Source organism: Colias philodice, chromosome 9, assembly GCF_061535455.1.
Source record: "Colias philodice isolate Cphi_HAF_F1 chromosome 9, ilColPhil1 Martin Lab GWU primary, whole genome shotgun sequence".
Taxonomy (NCBI): Eukaryota; Metazoa; Arthropoda; class Insecta; order Lepidoptera; family Pieridae; genus Colias; species Colias philodice.
In genome coordinates this window covers 7509050-7528708 of record NC_143094.1, presented here as the reverse complement: position 1 = coordinate 7528708, position 19659 = coordinate 7509050, and the positions used below count along the sequence as shown (strand labels likewise).

The following is a 19659-nucleotide window of genomic DNA, read 5'->3' as shown; positions in this document are numbered from 1 at the left end:
GGACAGCGCATTAGTCATAGACTATATACTTAATACAGCTTTAGTCACAGTTCTACCGCCAAACAAAACGGACGTCGGTCGATCGTTATCAATGGCGATGGCGTCGGATGACGTGGCTATTACTGAAAAAAGATTAATAATATAAATTTTAGAACTCTACAAAGATTTATGATATGACTGCATATGTCTGAATGAATCCCTATCTTTTAAATATAATTTTGCCCATTCTTTTCTCTTCGTTTTCTTCTTTTCAATGGTTGTAACTTGTACTTGTACTTGTACCAAAAGAAGCCTTGAACTGAGGTCTACATGTGAAAAAAATACAACATTCTAACCACGAATTTATTACGAGAAATAGATTTTCAAAGAATTCGGTTTGACTTTTAATGAGATTACTATGATCGATGCTCGAAATATTCACAAAAAAAGGAGATAATTTGTATTAATTTGATATTATTGAATTGTCTTATAAATCTAAGATATTTTTTTTGTTCCGTTAATTTATTACATATAAGGATTAAGTACCTACCTATAATAATATATTGAAATATCGACTATAACTAACGACTAAAACATAAACAAAAACTTGGTAATAGATAGATGATATATATAATTTTGTTTACTAGGGACAACCCTGACATTCTTTGAAAATCTATATCTCGTAATAACTTCGTGGCTAGAATGTGGTATTTTTGTCACATATGTAGAACTCAGTTCAAGGTTTCTTTTGGTACTAAACAGAGCTTCTTCTAACGCCTGCATATAATATAAAAAAATAAAAACGAAAATCAATAAAAATTACAATACTTTCGCCTCTATCGACAATATCTAAAATTTCAAAAAGGGATAATTTGCGCCTTTAATCACTTCATATATTAGCAACACAATAAATTATCTAGTCACTAGTGTATCTATTTTTTTATACGAATTTATTTAGCTCAGTCGGCCGCGAAAATTCCAATATTTTAAATATTTTTTTAAAAATCGTAAATTTAATCGTAATTTTTAAACAAAGAATATTTTCTTTGTGCGGCAATGCCTGGACGGATAGCCGAAACCGATTGAATATTGAAACTGTAAAGGCGAAGCTGCAAATTAATTAAATGTAATTTTAAATTATCGTGCAAAGATTTTTATACATTCGCTTTAGAAAATGAAGAGCTATTAAAAGCTGTTTCTTCCAACAGCAAATATAATGCCAAAAATAAATTTTCTCTATTTTACATTGCTGTTTTAATTATCTCCCGTAAAAAATAACTAAAACTCGTTTTGATGCTGTTAACCCTTAAATCAAATACTGGCAACCCTAGGTGCGGTGCGGTCGTGCGGCGAGTCGATCGCACCGCACGAGTACGGTGGTCCGGTCGCACCAGTTCGAACGTCTGTTTATACTTTTAGGGTGGCATTACAAAGTACTACACTAAATAATTACACTTTATATTTTTAGAATACGTTAGAGGCCCTATTAAAAGCTAACCTGGAGGTCAAAATTAATTTTATCTGTGATTCTCATATTTTCTTCTATAAACCCATATGATTTTTTTATCTGTTGAAGTCTTTAGATTAAAAATGTTGCCATCTTGCAATCGCCATATTGAATTTTGTTGTGCTTCGGTAGAAAACATTGTGAGCACGTGGATTGTTGGATTTTTATTATTGAGCGAAATTCATAAGTAAACTTTATATATTGGCTAATTTTAGAAGTGATTTTATTTTTCTTTTCTTGAAATTTGAAACATCAGTTCTTATATACCAAAGTAAGTAACCATTCTTATTTGCCGGCATCATTCCAGATTTGGATCACGGGTTTGATCTATTAGTAGGTCGTGATGACGATACCCCCTATGAGTTGAAAACAAATATATATCCTACTAGCTTTTAGCCCAGTATATCAAGAGTTAGTGTATTGTTATATATTGACATACCATTAATTGCGTAACCTTTCATTTTTTATTTCGTACAAATGCTTACGTGTTGTCCGTGAAGGTTTCCACATTGCTCGTGACCCAAACCGGACAACGTATACGTAGTCAACGTAGCTAATAACATAAGCACATGGTCAACGGCGATTTCAATAAATAAATAAAGCTATTTATGATAGTTTCTTGTGTAAACTAGATAATTAAATAAAGTTTAACCAAAATTGTGTACAAATTAGATAATACCGTATGGTATCGCCGGTACAACGTCTCATGTGCTATTCGGTATTTATTTATTTTTTTAATTAATAATAATAAAATAATGATTTTTGAAATGGCTCAGGTATGTATGTTTTTTTTTTTCATTTGTAAATAATTCACGCCGTTTCCATTGCCTTATCTAATATTATCTCTACCCTAAATTTAAACTACAGTTGTTATCTCTGAAGAAAAAATGATGTTTAACTATTTAACCTATATATGTTAGGGTATAACATAATTATTCCTGTACTATGAGGAAAAAATAAAATAATTCCGATTATTGTACAGATTTCCTAAAGAAGCTTATACAATTAATTTTGTTCTTTGAATTTGTAATACAAGCTTGTCTTCTCTTATCTTGGTGTTATCAAATCAAGCTGTTCTATTTTAGCTTGACAAAATATATTTTTTATTTTTCTTTGTTTGTTGTACTCTACAAATACAAAATATATTTAAAAAATTATTTTCTTTGTTGTAGTTCATTAGTAAAAGTGGCTTATTACAATGGCACCTTCTCGTCAATTGCTCATGTGGTCAGTACCTTCAATAGCAGTCTTGTTAGGAATTTTTTGGTTCAAGAAAAAGAGAGAATATGCAAAATCTGACCCAGGTGGAAGAGAAAGAATAAAAAGTTTGCAAGAAGAACTAGCTGAAGCTTTAAATGCTGAGGCAGAGTTAAGAAAGTCATCACCCTTAGGAAAGGCTGATCGTTCTCTTATTAAATCAGCACCCATTGACATCATTCCTAACGGTAGTGGCTCACAGAGATCATCTCCTATAGAATTGACAGACGAAGAGGTGGACTTGGAAATTGAAAAGATTATTAGAAAGAAATCTATAGAGAAGGAAAAGAAAATGTCCTTAGGTATAGATAATTATATGGAGTCTGTGAAAATCAAAGAAAATGCTTGTGTTTCACAGAAAACTGAGTATGATTTAAACTCATCTTTCAGAGCAGAAATGATTTGCAACATGAATGCAAATGCCAACATGCGTTCTGCAAAAGTAAATGAGGAAAGTGGAATTGCTGTTGCTGTTGACAATTCGCCTGATGACAGTTTATCACAGGCAGAAACACAGTCAGATAGTACAAAAGTTGATGCTATTGCATCTCAAAGTAAACTGACTGAAAATACTTCCTCTGAAAATGTTTCAGAGGACATAAATGATAGTAATAATGAGACTGTTGAATCTAGAAATATTGAAGAACCTGTGGAAGGTCAAAATAGATACTCAACTTCACAAGCTAGGAGAATTTCAGAACGGGATTCAGCTAACCACAGTCCTGTTGATCCCATGATGGCTAGTCCATCCATGTGTCACTTCTCAGATGACCATAGTGAGGTATGTCAAATGTACATTCTATACTTTTAATTTTTTTGTATTACATATTATATACAAAACAAAAGATTTATCAAATATGTGTCTTTTAGGGTTCTAGTGATAGTGGTAAAGGATGTTCAGAGGCTGCAAGTCCACCACCTACAAATATGAACATTGTTGCCTCTGAGGCAGGCCTTAGAATACATCAATTTTTAATACCACAGACCCTGGTTGGTCTGTTAATAGGCAAATCTGGTTCATTTGTATCATGCATCAAAGCTAAGACTGGTGCAACTGTTTATGTTAGAAGACATCCAGAGGTGTCAAAACAAAAGATTTGTGCAATTGAAGGTAAACATTAACTTTATTAAAAATGATGTTAATTCCCATAAGAGATTTTGCTATTCTTAAATGGTAAGTTTAAATACAATATAAAATAATGTAAATATTTTAGGAACTCAAAGTGAAATTGAGGCAGCTTTAGAAATGATAAAAGAGAAATTCCCTGAGAAAAGGTTCCCCAACTTTACAACAAAGGAAATTAGTGCAGAGTTATATCAACGATTGGCGCCTTTAGTGCCTGAATACCTTCAAGTGAGTGTCACACCGTTTAAACTAGAGTTTACGCATTTTCCTTCAATTTCACTTGTATCTCAAAGCAAGTGCAGAACGTTTAATGAATGTTGTATGCTTATGTGTTCAGTTGCAGCTAGTGGAGTCGGTGAACAACGACACGATAATGACGTGCCTCGTGAGCGCGGGCCACTTCTTCCTGCAGCAGCCGCTCCACCCGACTTTCCCCTCGCTGCACGCGCTACACCGCCTCATGGCCGCCACATACCAAAATCCGGATGTGCCGTCACTGCCGCGCCCGGTGAAAGGTACGCGCAATCAAATGGCCTTTTGTGACATTTCGTCGTTGATTAACGCGCTCGGTTTTTCGATCTCATTTATGAAGATAAATGTAACATTAATAACGTTATTTCCGGTATATTGAATTATTAAACTTGTTACTTTTTGCGTCTTTCTTTAAACCTAAAAAAACAAAATAGGTATTTAGGTACTTGGTATAAACAAACTTGTTTTGATGCTTTCTTTCATTTATAATTGAAAATATTGGCAACATTTTTTATTTAAATGAGACTAATGTCTTGTTGCTGTGCAGACGTTTAGCAAGATAAACATATTGTTATTTGTGTCAATAGTTTGTGTACGAATTTTAGAATTCCGGTCAAGGTCATTCACGAATCTTTTTCGAGATTAAACCAAACACAAATACTATAAACAGATATAATGACCCATAAAAATATTATTTTTGAAATAATCGCATTTATTTTGTACATAGTTTCAATTATTTATTTATTTATTTTTTCATGAAAAAAAGGTTTTTTTTATATTTTAGTAGGTTTAAAAAAGCAACTAACTATTGATGTTATGACTCTGTAAATGTACATAATTGTTCATATTCAGAAGTCGCAATGTTTCATTAGTCAATATGGGAAAAAGTTAATTTAATGAATAACATAAAACATTTGATAACCTTTAAATAGGTATGCAACAATAATTATACGTAAGTTGTAACTACGTAATATAAACACGCCATTGTTATGTATTCTTTGGTAACACTTCATTATTATACATTGCATTATGAACTTGAAATCTGGGACCAATGTCGAATTTTAAAATAAATTTAAAGTACCAAAACTAGCCACTTAGCAATTTTTAAGTCTTTTTTTAACCCTGATTATAAAATATTTCTTCATTTCATTTGATCTGACTAATAATTTGATTTTATTTCTGTTTTTAATATTTAAGCATGACTAATGATAAGTTTTATATAGACCATAATATTAAATATTGTATCATGTATGGTCGTTATTATTGAAATATGTCTCATAAATTTTTCATGTTAAAAATAAAGTTTACGTTAAAAATTGTGAGACCATCAAAATATACAAATTAAAACATTGACAAGCAGTGGCCGTGGCATATTCGGTCGCCCAATGTCGCCAAATTGAACTTTTATGAATGAAAATATTTAAATAATACATACAATCATAACATAAATACATTAATAATATTTGTTGTGGTAGATGGGATAAATATTCCCACCTTTCTTCGGGTAATATAGGTATATCTAGTTACAGATAACTAAAATATTTAAGCATTTTAGCTAAACTAAATTGTAAGTATCAGTTTATAGTATTGTGATAATGTTATCAAATATCGATTGACAAAAATAATTTGATCAGTTATATTACAAAGAGTACTTATTTTTAACAATTACAATAAATGAATTTCACTTTGTGACATTAATATGTGCACAAGTGAACTTCATAACCAGGATTTCATTGCTTACGATATGTTACTGGTTTTTACAGAGTTTTTTCTTTTCCTCTGAGTGTCATATCATATTATATCAGAATTTACGTCATATTATATTTTTTTCATTAATTCATGTAAATCTTGTTGTTGTCTATGTATTTGTTTTAAGTTAATGTTCACTATTTTTGTATTTTAACGTGTATCAAAATAATCCTTTTCTTACAACTATCAAAGCATTAGAATAAATGTATTTATAATGTTTTTAAATTGTTTTAATAACTTAAAACTACCCAAAATCGAAACTTAATTTTCTTCCGTCGATTTAAAATTTCCGTATTTTAACCTTGTTTATGTCAAATATTCAAGACATAGAAACCTACAAGGATTTATTTTTATTTTTTGACATTGTTCCATTTCGCGTACCAGAGGGTTCAATTTGCGCGGCGCCCACTGAGAACAACTGGTATCGCGCCCAAGTGATCTCCACATCGGAAGACAACGACACATCAGTCGTGAAGCTCGTGGACTTCGGCGGCTACCTCACCGTCGACAACGACCAACTGAAGCAGATCCGCTCCGACTTCATGACACTGCCCTTCCAGGCCACGGAAGCTCTACTCGCTTTCGTCAAACCAGCCAATAATGGTGAGTATCCGTGTATGATACAGGTCTATATATATTTTGTTGAATTTGACTACAAAAATATTGCCACTGACATTTTTACAATCCACAATGCTCTTATCGTACTAAATAAACAGATGTAATTACGTAATCTATATTTATTACAAAAGCAATTTATGCATATAAAGATTTTTTCATCCACAATGCTAAAATATACAGTTATAAGCTGGGAGGTAGAAGACCTAGAGGGCTATCCATGTTATGCGATTTTTCGTAATTTCGGAGTTAGAACGTTTTTTTTTTTAAATTTTCACCTATCGCCGAGTAAGATGAGATTTTAATTTATAGTGACGTGCATTATTGCTGAAAATGCTTGATTTTTTGTGTGCTAAGCTGAAAGATAGGCCAATTCAGTATGGTAACATAATATGTTAGATACATGGGGGTGATTCGGATATCACTTTACGTTCTCTACCTTCCGGCTTCAGTATATCCATACTTTTTGGGGCATCCTGTATATTTAACATAATATAAACAACAGCAACGACCGGGCTCAGTGGCATGCATTAGGAGAGGCCTACGTCCAGCAGTGGACATCGAAAGGCTGATGATGATGATGATGATGAAACAACAGCAATACAAAAGCAACTTTTGCCATTTTGCTTGTGTTTTCATATTATTATAATTTGCTTCTGAAAACCAACTGTGCAAATTTCATTAACCTTCAGGCATTTTAACTGGTTGTTCATGAAAAAGTCGGTCAAATAAACAAGTTTTGAATTTTTAATTATTTTTATAATTAATTATTTATCTGCTATCTATTTGAATAACCGTTGATTACGTCAAAGTTTTAAAACGATTATACTTATAAAAAAAAGAAAAAAAAAACGATCATGAGGCAGAATTCGATGTTTTTCAATTCTTTAAAAATAAGGGCGGCCGTACACGGTCCGCTTCAAGCAGTTGAGACTGACGACGGCTTGAAGCTGCGAACTATGGACATTCATTCACTGCCGTACACGGACTGCTCGAGCCGTCGCGACCGCTTCAAGCCGTCAACTGCGCGGTTTGTAGCAGTCAACGACCGACCGTGTACGGCCGCTCTAAGAGCATTCGAATGCTTTATAAACATTTACAAGCTTTATAAAACAAAAACACCAATTCCACCGAATGTACTATTTTGAAGTGGTTTAAGTTTTCTAACTCTGCGAAAATTTGCATCTTCGCGTCATTGATGTCAGTCTATTCCCGTGAAGACTGGAATACGACAGGCGGGTCCGCTAGTCCTATATATTTAGTAGTACATATATTACGAAAATGAAATTGTCCTCTACAAAATTTAGTAAATAATCGCAACATAAAATATCCACTTAGAATTTATAGTTAATCTAATATCTGTAAAACAATAAGTTCTTTTCATCTTGAATAAAAACTTTTTTGTTGTCATTTCTTTCAAATTTAGAGCCAGACTGGAGTAGCGAGGCTCTACGTATAATGGCTGGCTTGACAGCGGGACAACTATTGCACGCGCAGGTCGCTGGCTACGATGAGACTGGACTACCCTTAGTACATTTATATCTAACCCTTAACCCACAGGTAATCATGCTATATTTCATTTATTATGTTGGATTTATTGGTGAGAAATTATTTTTTAAATATAATAACAATAGTTGTATTTTGCTTTGAATGTACGCAACTGTAATATTGTTAATCATATTATGTTCAGTATACTTGTGTTACAATATTTAATGTGTTTCTTAATGTAACAATTGTAATTGTATTCCAATTATTATAATAAATATAAGTAGTTCAAACTCCATAATTCGAATATTGAACTTAATAAAAAAAAAAAAACAATTTTACAGATAAAATATAATAGCTCAAACTCCAACATACATTGAAAATAATGAATTAAGCGCGTCACACACGGTGAAGATACTATAATATTTTATGTTAAGATTCTCTAATATAAAATATTACAATATCTTAAGGTATCCACTATCCAGTATCAGCGTTCTGACCATCATTTTTCTTTTTGTCATTGCGTACTGAGACCCCTGTAGAACCGCCATCCTGTTACAAATTACCCGCAATTTTGTAGTACCCGGGTAGAGAATCTTAACATAAAATATTATAGTATATTCACCGTGTGTGACGCGCTTCAATGTGTCAATAACCTTAATGCAAATATGAAGGTGTTTTGTACAATTCCAGCAAGTGATATTCCTGAACCGCGAGCTGGTGGAGCGCGGGCTGGCGGAGTGGGAGGTGCCGGCCGACTCGTGAGCGGTCACACGGTCACTCGTAATACGAGATTGCATTTCTTGCTCACTCTCCACACCACACTGTGAGACAAGACGACTTTGACGTATGGATACTCCATTGTGTGCACTTTCTACTGGTTGACAAACTAACTCGGTTGTGACTGACAAATTGCAGAGTTGACTCGTTCCCTGGTCTTGGTTGTCAGTCTGTGGTTAAATGTTTTTATGATGAATAATGAAGTCATGCGCCAAATGAGCCTTGTCGCCCTGTCCGTTGACGACTACACAAAAGCTGTCTTGTATTACCGGTGACGTACTTAAGTCTCCTGACGTTCCTCGCTGTACTGACTCATAGTTATTAAAGAAATTTAACGTTACATTCAGTGGTTTTCACTCATGTTTGAAATAAACATTATATTATATTACATCTCCCTTTACGTTTTATGCGTTGACTTGTTTGGTACAACATGTTAAAGTATCACCATGGATAGTGTTATCCAATACCTTACCATAAATATGAATGTTACTTTGACATTTCTTTACTGAAGCTCCCACAACTTTAACACATTACGATATACGTTACGCTTACGGATAACCTACAATTTTTAACAAGATACAAATTGCTGCGTAGTTGTTAAGAATTTTAATTATTTGGCGCTTGCATAAGATTCATTTTAATACAACCTATATTTAAAATATTTAGTAGAGTACCTATACTTAGAGTTGGTCAGGATGCTCATTATAATGCGTATAATAGCACTGCCTTCTGCATTTTACTTTTTAATTCTTCTATTCTGTACTAAAACGCAATAGTTTACTCGAAGCTCTAATACCAATGCAATAACTAGTTACTAGTAAGTGTTAAAGATACATAAATTACGTCACAGTATAGTGACCATGTGTTTTTATTAGAAAACATGCAATTTTTCTAAATGTGGATCATCTGTAGATTGAATTTGGTAATAATATGTAAATAAAATAAATTGATCTACAAGTTCATGCAATGATTTTAGCTGTTGGTATGTCATTAATTTTAGTATATGATCCAAAAATCGTAAATCTTCCAATGCATAGGAATTGCATATTTTCCAATAAAATCCCTAGTTATGTATAAATACAGTAGGCGCTTTTTGCCTTGTAAGTCGTGCCTTACAGTGTAATAATTTATCTTCCGATGTTTCTAGAACAAAAACATTAATGTATTACCAAGTTAAAGTTAACCATGCAAGTTATATTACGTAGAACATAAATGGTGTTATCATTGTTCATTTTAGAAGATATTTGTAATATTTTGCTGTGAGTTAATTGGGCGTAAGATAGAAATATTTTTTACAGTTGTGTATGCTTAAATAACTATGTAAATTGTATAAATTGTTGTAGAATACATACACGTGTAAATTAAGAGAGTACAATATAACGTTGTGTGGTTGCTTTGTGTGATTATGATCATATTCTTTTATGTTTACAATATAATCTCTTCTTCAGTGTCATTTAGTTTACTCATAGTGATTTAAAATTGTCATCTCACATATTTCTATATTACTGTAACATTGTTTCATTTATTTTTCGATTTCATTTCAAAAGAAACTTATATTTCAAATAAATATTACAAGTATATGTTCATAGAATACGTCCGTAACGATGTGTGCGTTTTTTTAGAAGATTTGATGATAAATCTTGGAATTTATAATGAGCATGATGTCCTGACTAGATTTAAAAATGTACATAATAGAAAATTTAAGTATGTAGTTACGATTTAAAGCAATTTGATATTTGTGTTCTTAATATTAATTCAGTATTTGTGTTGATAAATAGGTGTTTGTTTTAGTGATTTGATTTTCGTATGCGTCTTGAGTAGTTTAAAATACCTATTGTTAACTTAGGTGACACATTAGTAGTTATAATGTCGGATAATACTTATTAGATATTATGTATCGACAAACTATGATAATGCGTCTTAATAAAAGATCGACTTTATTCCACTTCCAGAGAACACTAATTATTAGCAGACGTTGGAGTGTGAATCGGTTGATGCGCGTAGCTGGCTATCTGTTTGCATTTTGTTGACGTCCTTTGTGTATATAAACTAATATATTTGCGGTTAAATCAATAAATTATCGTTTTAAAAATTACCTTTTGTCTATTTATTTACTACATATATACCTTTCCTATCCTATCTGAAGGCACTGTTAAAAACTAATATGATTTTGGATAAATTTATTATCATTTACAAAAAGTGATGATTTCAATGTTGGTTCTCTTACAGTGTATGCAATATATTATAAATGACTACATACTGACTAATAATTTGTAGCCTCCGCGCTGGGCTTCAGCTATTTTTTAATGTAATAATATTAAATATTCATCCTCAAGAACGTTTAGAATAGTAGGAAGTAAATGGCAATTATAATATCGATCATTGTGAATTTTAAAAATTATTTTGCCATTACATACATGTGGTGATTGTGAAATTTTGAAATATTGTTAGTAGTTTTTTAAGTTAAAAATTGGTCCATACATGGTACAAAATATAGAACAGTAATTTTTTTACATATTTTTATCTTTGGTTAGTATCATCAATTGACCTCATGCAACAACCCACCCATTATTTTAACACTCAATCTTTACATATAGTTTTTTTAGATATAATTAATGATGGACATTCTTATTAGTTCTGTCAAATTACTATTCTAAACCGTTGGGTTTAATTTAACAACTTAGGATAGTTAATGCAAAGTAGCAAATTAATAATATCACGAATTATCACTGATGTTTGTAGACAAAAAAAAACAGTTCCTCTATATTTAAGAATTAAAAATAGAAATATGTTCATGAAAAAAAATAAACAAGTAACCTTGCCGCTCTGCTCATTTATCCAAGGTTTCTATCAATATCCAAAGTCATAATTCATTCATTGTTTCATTCTTCCTGTAAAAATGTATGAAAATTCAATGTAAAGTGGCTGTGGATAGGACCTTTCAATATATGTAGTTCGAAACTAAGGCACATAGAAATTTGAAAGTTTTTCTATTTATCTGCACATTATCTTCAACTCTGCTATATTTGGCAAGATAAAACAGAATGTCTAAGAAACAAAATAATGATTGATGATTATACACAGTATGAATATCCCTATCCTTTCAAGATCGAAAATTTGTCATTCATATTATTAATTAGCAAACCGTAACTTCAAGCAATTCAACAAAGAAGATCACCGATCACGCGCAAAGTTTGTGAATATTTGGCGTAGAAGTAGCCGGTTCGATCTGGTCTTCTGGTATCTCTCAGTGCGGGACAAGATGACTTCACCCACGCCCAACAGCGTAATTGTATATCAAAGTAGGTATAGGCAAGTTGCTACTGTTTTTAATTTGTTTATAAATTAGAAGCACTTGAAATTCAAACTCCTATTATTTTATTTTAATTGAAAAAGTATGATAAGGAATTAGCGTAAAAACAATCGTTATTCTCCGTGATTTATCACAAGGTCTGATAATAATAAAATAAATGCTTTGTTTCTTTGTTTTTCATATACTCAAGGCTTTAAAAAGGAAAAAGGAATTTGATTAGATAGAAAAAATAAAAGATACTATTAATATGAAAGATTTATTCAAATAACATTATTATAAAAATATTATAACCTTATTATCTTACATACTATTGCCCAGTCCACTTATATAAAACGTGCTAACGACTCAAACTTTACACTCAATAACAATACAATTTCAACACAATAAACGCAATATTCTAATCTTGTTTTAAATAAAAAAAATGTGGTCCTTAGCAGTATGTATAAAAATAGAAATAATAAATCAGTCGACTATGTATTATGATTTGCATCACAAAGTTCTTTGAACTGCGCCGTCTTTTGTAACGTTATTTGGGTTCGTCGTAAACATTAAAGGTGAGTATCGACTTCGCGCTCCAAGAGAACGAACATTGGCGCGCGCTCCAGCCGCGTGAAATGGATACCAGTTTGGAACGCGTGCCAAAATGTTCGTTGGAGCGGTCGAACACGGAGCGGTCCGTTCCGTCGGGTGTCGGTTTTTTACCGCGCATCAAACGTGGCGCGCGCGCCAATGGAGACGAGTTTGTGGTATTTTTTGTGTTTGTTGCGCTCCGAGTAATAATTATGGATAACCAAAGTTGCCGTAATTTAGATTTTTTTATTTATTTAATTTTTTGCCGTTTATTCAGCTATATGGTACGAAAGAAGTTTTGTAGAACAGTAAAATTTCTTCGTATCATAATAAATCGCTTAGAGAAGATGCTTGGAGAGAAATCAGTAGTGAAATGGTAGTCCCTGTGCCGGAGTTAAAGAAAAAAATGCTGCTGCTGCTCGTACACGATTAGCTTCCATGATGAACGGTCAAACACTGGAACAGTTGCCACGCGCGCCAGGTGCGCTTAGTTGATATACTTCAATTATTTGGAACGCGCTCCGCGGAACGCACTCTCGGCGCGGTCAATCATGGCGCGCGCGCCAGGAGCGCGAAGTCGATACCCAGCTTAATGAGTTTTTGAATAATGACATTCAACAACACCTCTTGCACATAACTTTAAAGTTCAATACAAAAATCTTATGTATACTGAATACCGAGTTAGTTTTCAAATATAAATAATTGTACAAAGAAATTTAATATTACTTCATATACTTTAACCCTGGTTATTCCCAGAAAATTATATATATACCAACGAATGAATAAACTTTTAGTCGATTTTGAATCAGTGTTATAACATAAATATTTTAAATAATAACTAAATTTATCGAATGTAACTACGCCATAACGCGCTCACGTAGGTACCATACTGTCACAGATATTTCATGTAACTACACTCGTTGAACATAAACATTTCAAAGCTAAAAATTAGGCTAGATTATTATTAATCAGAATATGAAGTTTTAACTCCATACGTCAGCAGAATATTTCTTCATAGACTCGAGTTTCTTGAGGAATTGCGCCGCTTCGTCCTCCGTGCGACCTCCCTTCTCTCTCACAGCCCTTAACACAATGTTACGGACGTCTACAGCCATATTTTTGGCGTCACTGAAAATAAAAACATTTTTGAATATTACACCTTTTAAATATGACATACTCGTATGCGTCCGTTGTTGTCGTGCACTTATCACTGTAAAAAATGCCAACGTAATCATGATTTGACAAAAATTTTACGTCACGTATTTGAATGTAAATAACGCGTTTAATAAATGGTCTAGTGAATACATTATTTTGTTATCGTCAATGATAAAATGCTACCGTATTGTGGATCCTAGGTCAATCGTTTTTTTTTTTTGCATTGATAATATTGACTTGTGGCCCTTGCTTCGTAATTTTAAGTATAAATTTGAAAACTTAAATATTACAGTACAAAAAATACATTAACATAAATCAGTTTATTTTTATACACTCCTCAAAAACCATTTGTATTGTTTAAAAATAATTATAAATACCCGCAAATATAGAAATGTCCGTTTCTCTTTCCAAGCACATCCCAGATCTGGTCCAGGTCCTTCTCCAGGAGGTGAGTGACGTATATCTTCTCGGCCTGGTCTCTCGAGAACGCTACATTGAGTGTGACGTCACCGTTCTTTTGGTACTCCTCCAATTCCTGTAATTTTAAGTGTTATTTAAATCTGATTACGTTTAATTAAACAATACTTTTTGGTGTCAATTATATGTAAATTAAAACATGAAACTTACGAACCTTCAATATTTATCGCATCGTTCGATTAAAATAATGTAAGATATTAATTATTTAAGTATGAATTGTGTATTTTATTTTATTAATGTCTTATATGGTAGTGTAAACTGTAATCCAACATTTTATATGTCAATTATGTACCTCTTGGTATATGTAGTCGTGATCCCGATGCCTGCAGCCAAAGTAAAGTATGGTGTCTCCAACCTCTTTGCCGTTTTGACGAGCGAAAGCGCGCTCTTGGAGGAAACCTCGGAATGGAGCCAGCCCCGTGCCGGGACCGACCATCAATATTGGGGTTTGAGTTTGCAATGGTAACCTGCACACAAACAATAAATATAACTCTCATTATTCACTTTATTCTTTACATTTATAAGTCTAAATATTGCTCGCATACAAATGTACACATTACAAAATAAACTCTGTTTTACATTGTGTCGAACAACCAGCGGTCAAACACGGAAATTTACGCGAAGGTTAAATTGCGTAATCCTGTGCAATCTTCAGAATAAATGAACTTAAAGGCCAAAGTTCTATTTTATCTTTGTATGTACAGGTTGATAGAATATCAAATTGTTGAGCGTTAGAAATTATTCAATAATTACTCATGTTTTGATAACAGAACAATTAATGAATGTTATCATTATCACAGAACAAATCTGTATTCGATATTAATTATTCAAGGAAAACCAAATATTATAAGTATATTTTATCACGTGAAAATGACTTATAGAATTTATATTTATGTACCTATAGCAAGAGATTTTTATCATACTATCTTTGATATAAGAGTAGGTACCTACTCTAGTCATTAATTGTGCAACTTGTATACTTTATCATTTCCCATTTATAAGTACATATTATTCATCCGTCGACAAAACAAAGTTACATATATGACTTTTCACGCTTATTGTAGGAACACATTGTGTATAACTAATCAAAGTAATCGGTTATATAAGCTTTTTATCACATATATCTTTATATTGGTATTTAAATAATGTACAACTCAAGGGCGCCCGTAATGTAATATGGAAGGTTAAAGATAACATTTAATTTTAGGTGGTCATTGTTTTATATATTATACATATAGCTGCTCCGCGCGGTTTCACCCCCGTGGCTCCACTCCTGTTGCCCGTAGCGTGATGAAATATATAACCTTCCTCGATAAATGGGCTATCTAACACCGAAAGAATTTTTCAAATCGGACCAGTTGTTCCCGAGATTAGTGCGTTCAAACAAACAAACAAACAAACAAACTCTTCAGCTTTATAATATTAGTATAGATAATAAATAGTTATACTGTATAAGTTGAATCAAATGTATAAATTTGTTATTTAGGTTAGGTATAGGCAAATCTATAAATTAAGTTTGACAATTATTTTTTAACATCACCACAGCTCCAATAAGTGATCGTAAACATCGTGATGACGACAAATAACGACATTAGAATACAAACAGTTTTTATTTAATTATTGTATCTATAATAGGAACAACACGTTAATGCAGATCAGCCACTAAAACGTTATATACAGGGTATCGCACCCTCGGTGTACTTAAAACTATAAAGTTTTGCATATATGTACATATCTTGATTAAGTAAAAATGACGCATTTTTTTTTGTATTAAGTAGATGAATTCTTAAATCTCTCTGTGTGCCTTAAAACCCCCCTTTTTGCCACCCGCACGCGCGCTTGCGTTTATGTTTTCACAGAGAGAACTGCACGAAGCTAGACATGAACATCGAGTTTAAGGAAAATATTAATACAAAATGTTTGACGTCGCTTTGATGTTTAAATAACTACGTAATCAGTGTACGCAAAACTATAATCCATTGCACTAAGTACACTTACGGACACTTGGGGCCGCATTATGATTTATGACCCTTATTTCCAGATAGTTTACGCCCTGAATTGGACTGATATCACTACATAGTATAAAACAAAGTCGCTTTTTCTGTCCCTATGTCCCTATGTATGCTTAAATCTTTAAAACTACGCAACGGATTTTGATGCGGTTTTTGTAATAGATAGAGTGATTCAAGAGGAAGTTTTTAGTATATAATTTATTAGGGTTTAGACAAAGCGGGCGAAGCCGCGGGCGGAAAGCTAGTTATATGTATAATTACCTGAACTGCGACTTCCTGATGTACACGGGCACTCGTGGCAGGGGCTTGCCGGGCTCGGGCTTGTGCTCCGCCAGCCACGTGGTCGCTACGCCCTTGTTCACGCGCCCCGTCGACGTCTTGTACTGCACCACCACCGCAGTCACGTGCACCGTCTCCGGGTACAGCTGCATACCACATAACGACTTACAACCAGCCTCTTAGTTTAGGTAGCATACGACATAACGACTTACAACTCGTTAACAACCAGACTCTTAGTTTAGGTACAATATTATATCGAGTTACATACATCCTCATGTATCGAAACTACGTTATACCGACTTATAGTACGACATAAAAGAGATGAAATTAATTATTTTGGAACTAATTCGTTTTTCATTACCTGGCAACCCTGAATTGGCAATGTAGCTGTCAAGTTGAATAAAAATTTGTTGTGTTTTTCGTGAAGTGGAGAATTATTGAGATAAAATTGTTATTTAGAACAAGAAATTTAAATAAAAAAGGAGACATCATGAAAAAGGTTAAACGTAGCGGTGTCCGTGATGTGGTGTATAAAGTTTTTATTCGGTGTTTGTCCGAATTTCAAGCTGGAAATTTATTGACTGATTTGGAAAACGTTTACAAACGTACAGCTGAATATACCGGTGAGATTCCATTTATTTTTGCTCAGTACTACGTAAAATAGAATATTCCATTAGTAACGAGTGTTTAATGTATGTATGTATGGCGATTATTACGTTTTCGCAATTTAATTTGAGGTTATTTGTATGTAAACAAAAACTAGTTTTTATAGTGCGACCAGCACAATTTGAGTCAAGAAGTTATATCCAATCCAACCAGCCTCAAATAAAGTACCTAGTTTAGATTTTACTACATAGTATAGTGATAACTGTTTTCATACAGCTATCTATCTATTAATCAATCAAACCATAAGAAAAAAAAACATATTTACTGTATCATATTTACAGATACTGAAGATGCTCCGTACCCTCTTGCCAGTACTTCGAAACAGAGTGATGATCAGTCCTTTGAAGGAGTAGAATATTTAGATTTTGATGAATTATATTAATGTACAAAATTTATCTACAAAAAAAATAAAAATATGTGGTTTTCAAATCGCCTTGTTTTTTTCTACCCGACGGACCCAGAAAGAGGGTAATGTGTTTGAGCTGCATGTATGCTTGTTTGTTTGTATGTTTGATTCTATGTGCGCCTCTGCAGTCTAAACACTTGACCGATTTTTATAAAATAACTAATTCCAAATACATTTAAGTAAAATTTGACCTAGGTAGGTCAATTAAAATACTAATGTATTTTTGTCTTAAATTACACTATTGCTACAATGAAACAATTATAACGGTTTAAATCGCGGTATTTATTTTAGATTAAATTATATAGATTTTTGGATTTTTATTCTATAGTATCAAGATCGCTTGCGTCGCAGTATCAGTGTTGCTATATGAGCGACGGTGGCGCCCTCATTTATTTTCATCTCTTTTGTGTCGCACTGTACATACATCCTCTCAGTTTAGAGACAATGTTCTACGAACTTACATACCGAGTTTAGATACGACCGACGTCATATCGACTAGCATACATCCTTAATTAAATAATTTACAAATAAATACATATGTATAAGAGCATCTAGCAGTTAAACACCGCTTTTCAAAAATGATACTCTATTATAATGGTTTTATAAACCAACGAGCATATTGCGGATATTTTAACTTAGCCAATGAGTAGGACAACAAAATTTTCCACCACGGTTAAAAGTTGAGATGTATATTCACTATGTCAAACATTGACGAACAAAATCTGTTCATCTGTTTTGCATGACACAGTTATAGACTTAAAAAGGGGATGTACACAATATTTCAACAATTCATCACATTTGAAAAGAAGCAAACAATAATTATTTATGTGTACAAAAAATAAAACAGTGTACTATTTAACAACCAAAAATTATACGAACAACAAAGATAATATAATTTAAGCGTGATTATATGCCTGCAGAAGATCTAAGGCTTTGTTTACAACAATCATGCCAATAAAGCATGACTTAACAAAAAACATTTTCGTCTGTCACTCACAGTAACACATTGAATGTTTTGCGTAAGCGCTGATTGATCGTATTTCTTATCAACGAAAACAAGGAAATTAAATATATATCTAAAAACCATTTAGCAAATCACTATTCCACTTAAAGGTCGTTCGTTAAATATACCATGATACTTACTTTAGGACTTGATGAAATAGAATAGTATCTTGGCTGGAGACGAGGTAACAGTTCACAAATATGGTCCAGTGGTGGTTTACACGACTTAATATCCTCCAAAATGTGTACGATGTTCCTACAGCTGTCTACTACAAATGATTGGTACAATGCTTTGCCTTCTTGGGAGTTTGTTGCCATGAGAAGTAGTTTCTTCTTATCCTAAACAAATAATGATGTCATTATATCAAGTTATAGGGAAAGCCAAGTATCGATTGCATTTAAAATAATATAGTGTTAAGGAAAGTGCTCAAATAAATGTTCATTTAATTTTCCGCTTGAATTTACATATAATTATAGACTTAATCCCTGAGCTATTTTTATAATTGTTTACAATGAAGGTAATTTCCGTGAATTATCGTGGCGCTAAACTTATTATTTTTATTAGTCTATAGTAGTGTTAGCTACAACTAACAACAGCTGTAGCTTTCTTATTGGTCATTATATAATTTGTACAGAAAAAACAGAATACACTAATCTTATGAAATATTTTCAATATTGGTTTTTATTACTTATTGTTTTTAATAATATTAATTTGATGCATTTAACAATACAAGAAACAGTAATAAATTATAATTGGTAATCATCAAATAACCTGGTACATCAAATGAGAATTTTTGAGACAATAACTTTTTGCGTCTAATCCAGAAAGCTACCCACAGAAATTATATTGAAAGTAATTCAATTATAAAATTTGCCTAGGGATCCTTATAATAACAAAATAATGTTATTATACATAAATGTGCCATAATTCTTCACGATATATTCACATACAAGCAAATAAATAAAAAATATGTGCGTGTACTAGTGTACATAGTACGTAAGAAGTGAAACTTCTTTATGACCTTATTT

General features: G+C 32.6%; 3 protein-coding genes across 5 annotated transcripts in view; 1 reads left to right on the top strand and 2 right to left on the bottom strand.

Moving 5' to 3' along the window:
- The first annotated feature begins 1580 nt into the window (after positions 1 to 1580).
- On the top strand, positions 1581 to 10845 carry LOC149485934 (A-kinase anchor protein 1, mitochondrial-like). Of its 3 annotated transcripts, none has more exons than XM_089698612.1 (8): positions 1581 to 1757; positions 2659 to 3524; positions 3614 to 3854; positions 3958 to 4097; positions 4213 to 4384; positions 6255 to 6473; positions 7912 to 8045; positions 8664 to 10845. In XM_089698612.1, exons 2-8 carry the CDS (start codon positions 2685 to 2687, stop codon positions 8733 to 8735), a joined length of 1818 nt encoding a protein of 605 aa, XP_089554738.1. In that variant the 5' UTR covers positions 1581 to 1757; positions 2659 to 2684; the 3' UTR covers positions 8736 to 10845. The 3 variants fall into 3 exon arrangements, with proteins under 3 accessions (XP_089554738.1, XP_089554736.1, XP_089554737.1); XM_089698610.1 differs by having other exon boundaries at positions 4207 to 4384; XM_089698611.1 differs by lacking the exon at positions 1581 to 1757 and adding an exon at positions 1836 to 2262 and having other exon boundaries at positions 4207 to 4384.
- The window catches only part of PIG-P (phosphatidylinositol glycan anchor biosynthesis class P), a 271287-nt gene continuing 258371 nt past the window's right edge, over positions 6744 to 19659 (bottom strand). Inside the window, exon 4 of the mRNA XM_089698679.1 lies at positions 6744 to 6763. The gene's annotated coding sequence lies outside the window, so the exon portion shown is untranslated. The remainder of the gene's footprint in view (positions 6764 to 19659) is intronic.
- The window catches only part of Cpr (Cytochrome P450 reductase), a 33748-nt gene continuing 27317 nt past the window's right edge, over positions 13229 to 19659 (bottom strand). The window contains exons 8-12 of the mRNA XM_089698605.1: positions 18772 to 18969; positions 16539 to 16702; positions 14558 to 14732; positions 14166 to 14323; positions 13229 to 13761 (exon numbers count right to left, since the gene is read on the bottom strand). Of these exons, the coding sequence (XP_089554731.1) occupies positions 13617 to 13761; positions 14166 to 14323; positions 14558 to 14732; positions 16539 to 16702; positions 18772 to 18969 (840 nt within the window). The 3' untranslated portion in view covers positions 13229 to 13616. The remainder of the gene's footprint in view (positions 13762 to 14165; positions 14324 to 14557; positions 14733 to 16538; positions 16703 to 18771; positions 18970 to 19659) is intronic.

What these genes read in the sequence shown, in the direction of transcription:
- LOC149485934 (XM_089698610.1), top strand. Translation starts at nt 2,685, where the DNA reads ATGGCACCTTCTCGTCAATTGCTCATGTGGTCAGTACCTTCAATAGCA. An exon ending in AAAGATTTGTGCAATTGAAG is followed by an intron (nt 3,855 to 3,957) that starts GTAAACATTAAC and finishes TAAATATTTTAG; the next exon opens with GAACTCAAAGTGAAATTGAG. An exon ending in TAGTGCCTGAATACCTTCAA is followed by an intron (nt 4,098 to 4,206) that starts GTGAGTGTCACA and finishes TTATGTGTTCAG; the next exon opens with TTGCAGCTAGTGGAGTCGGT.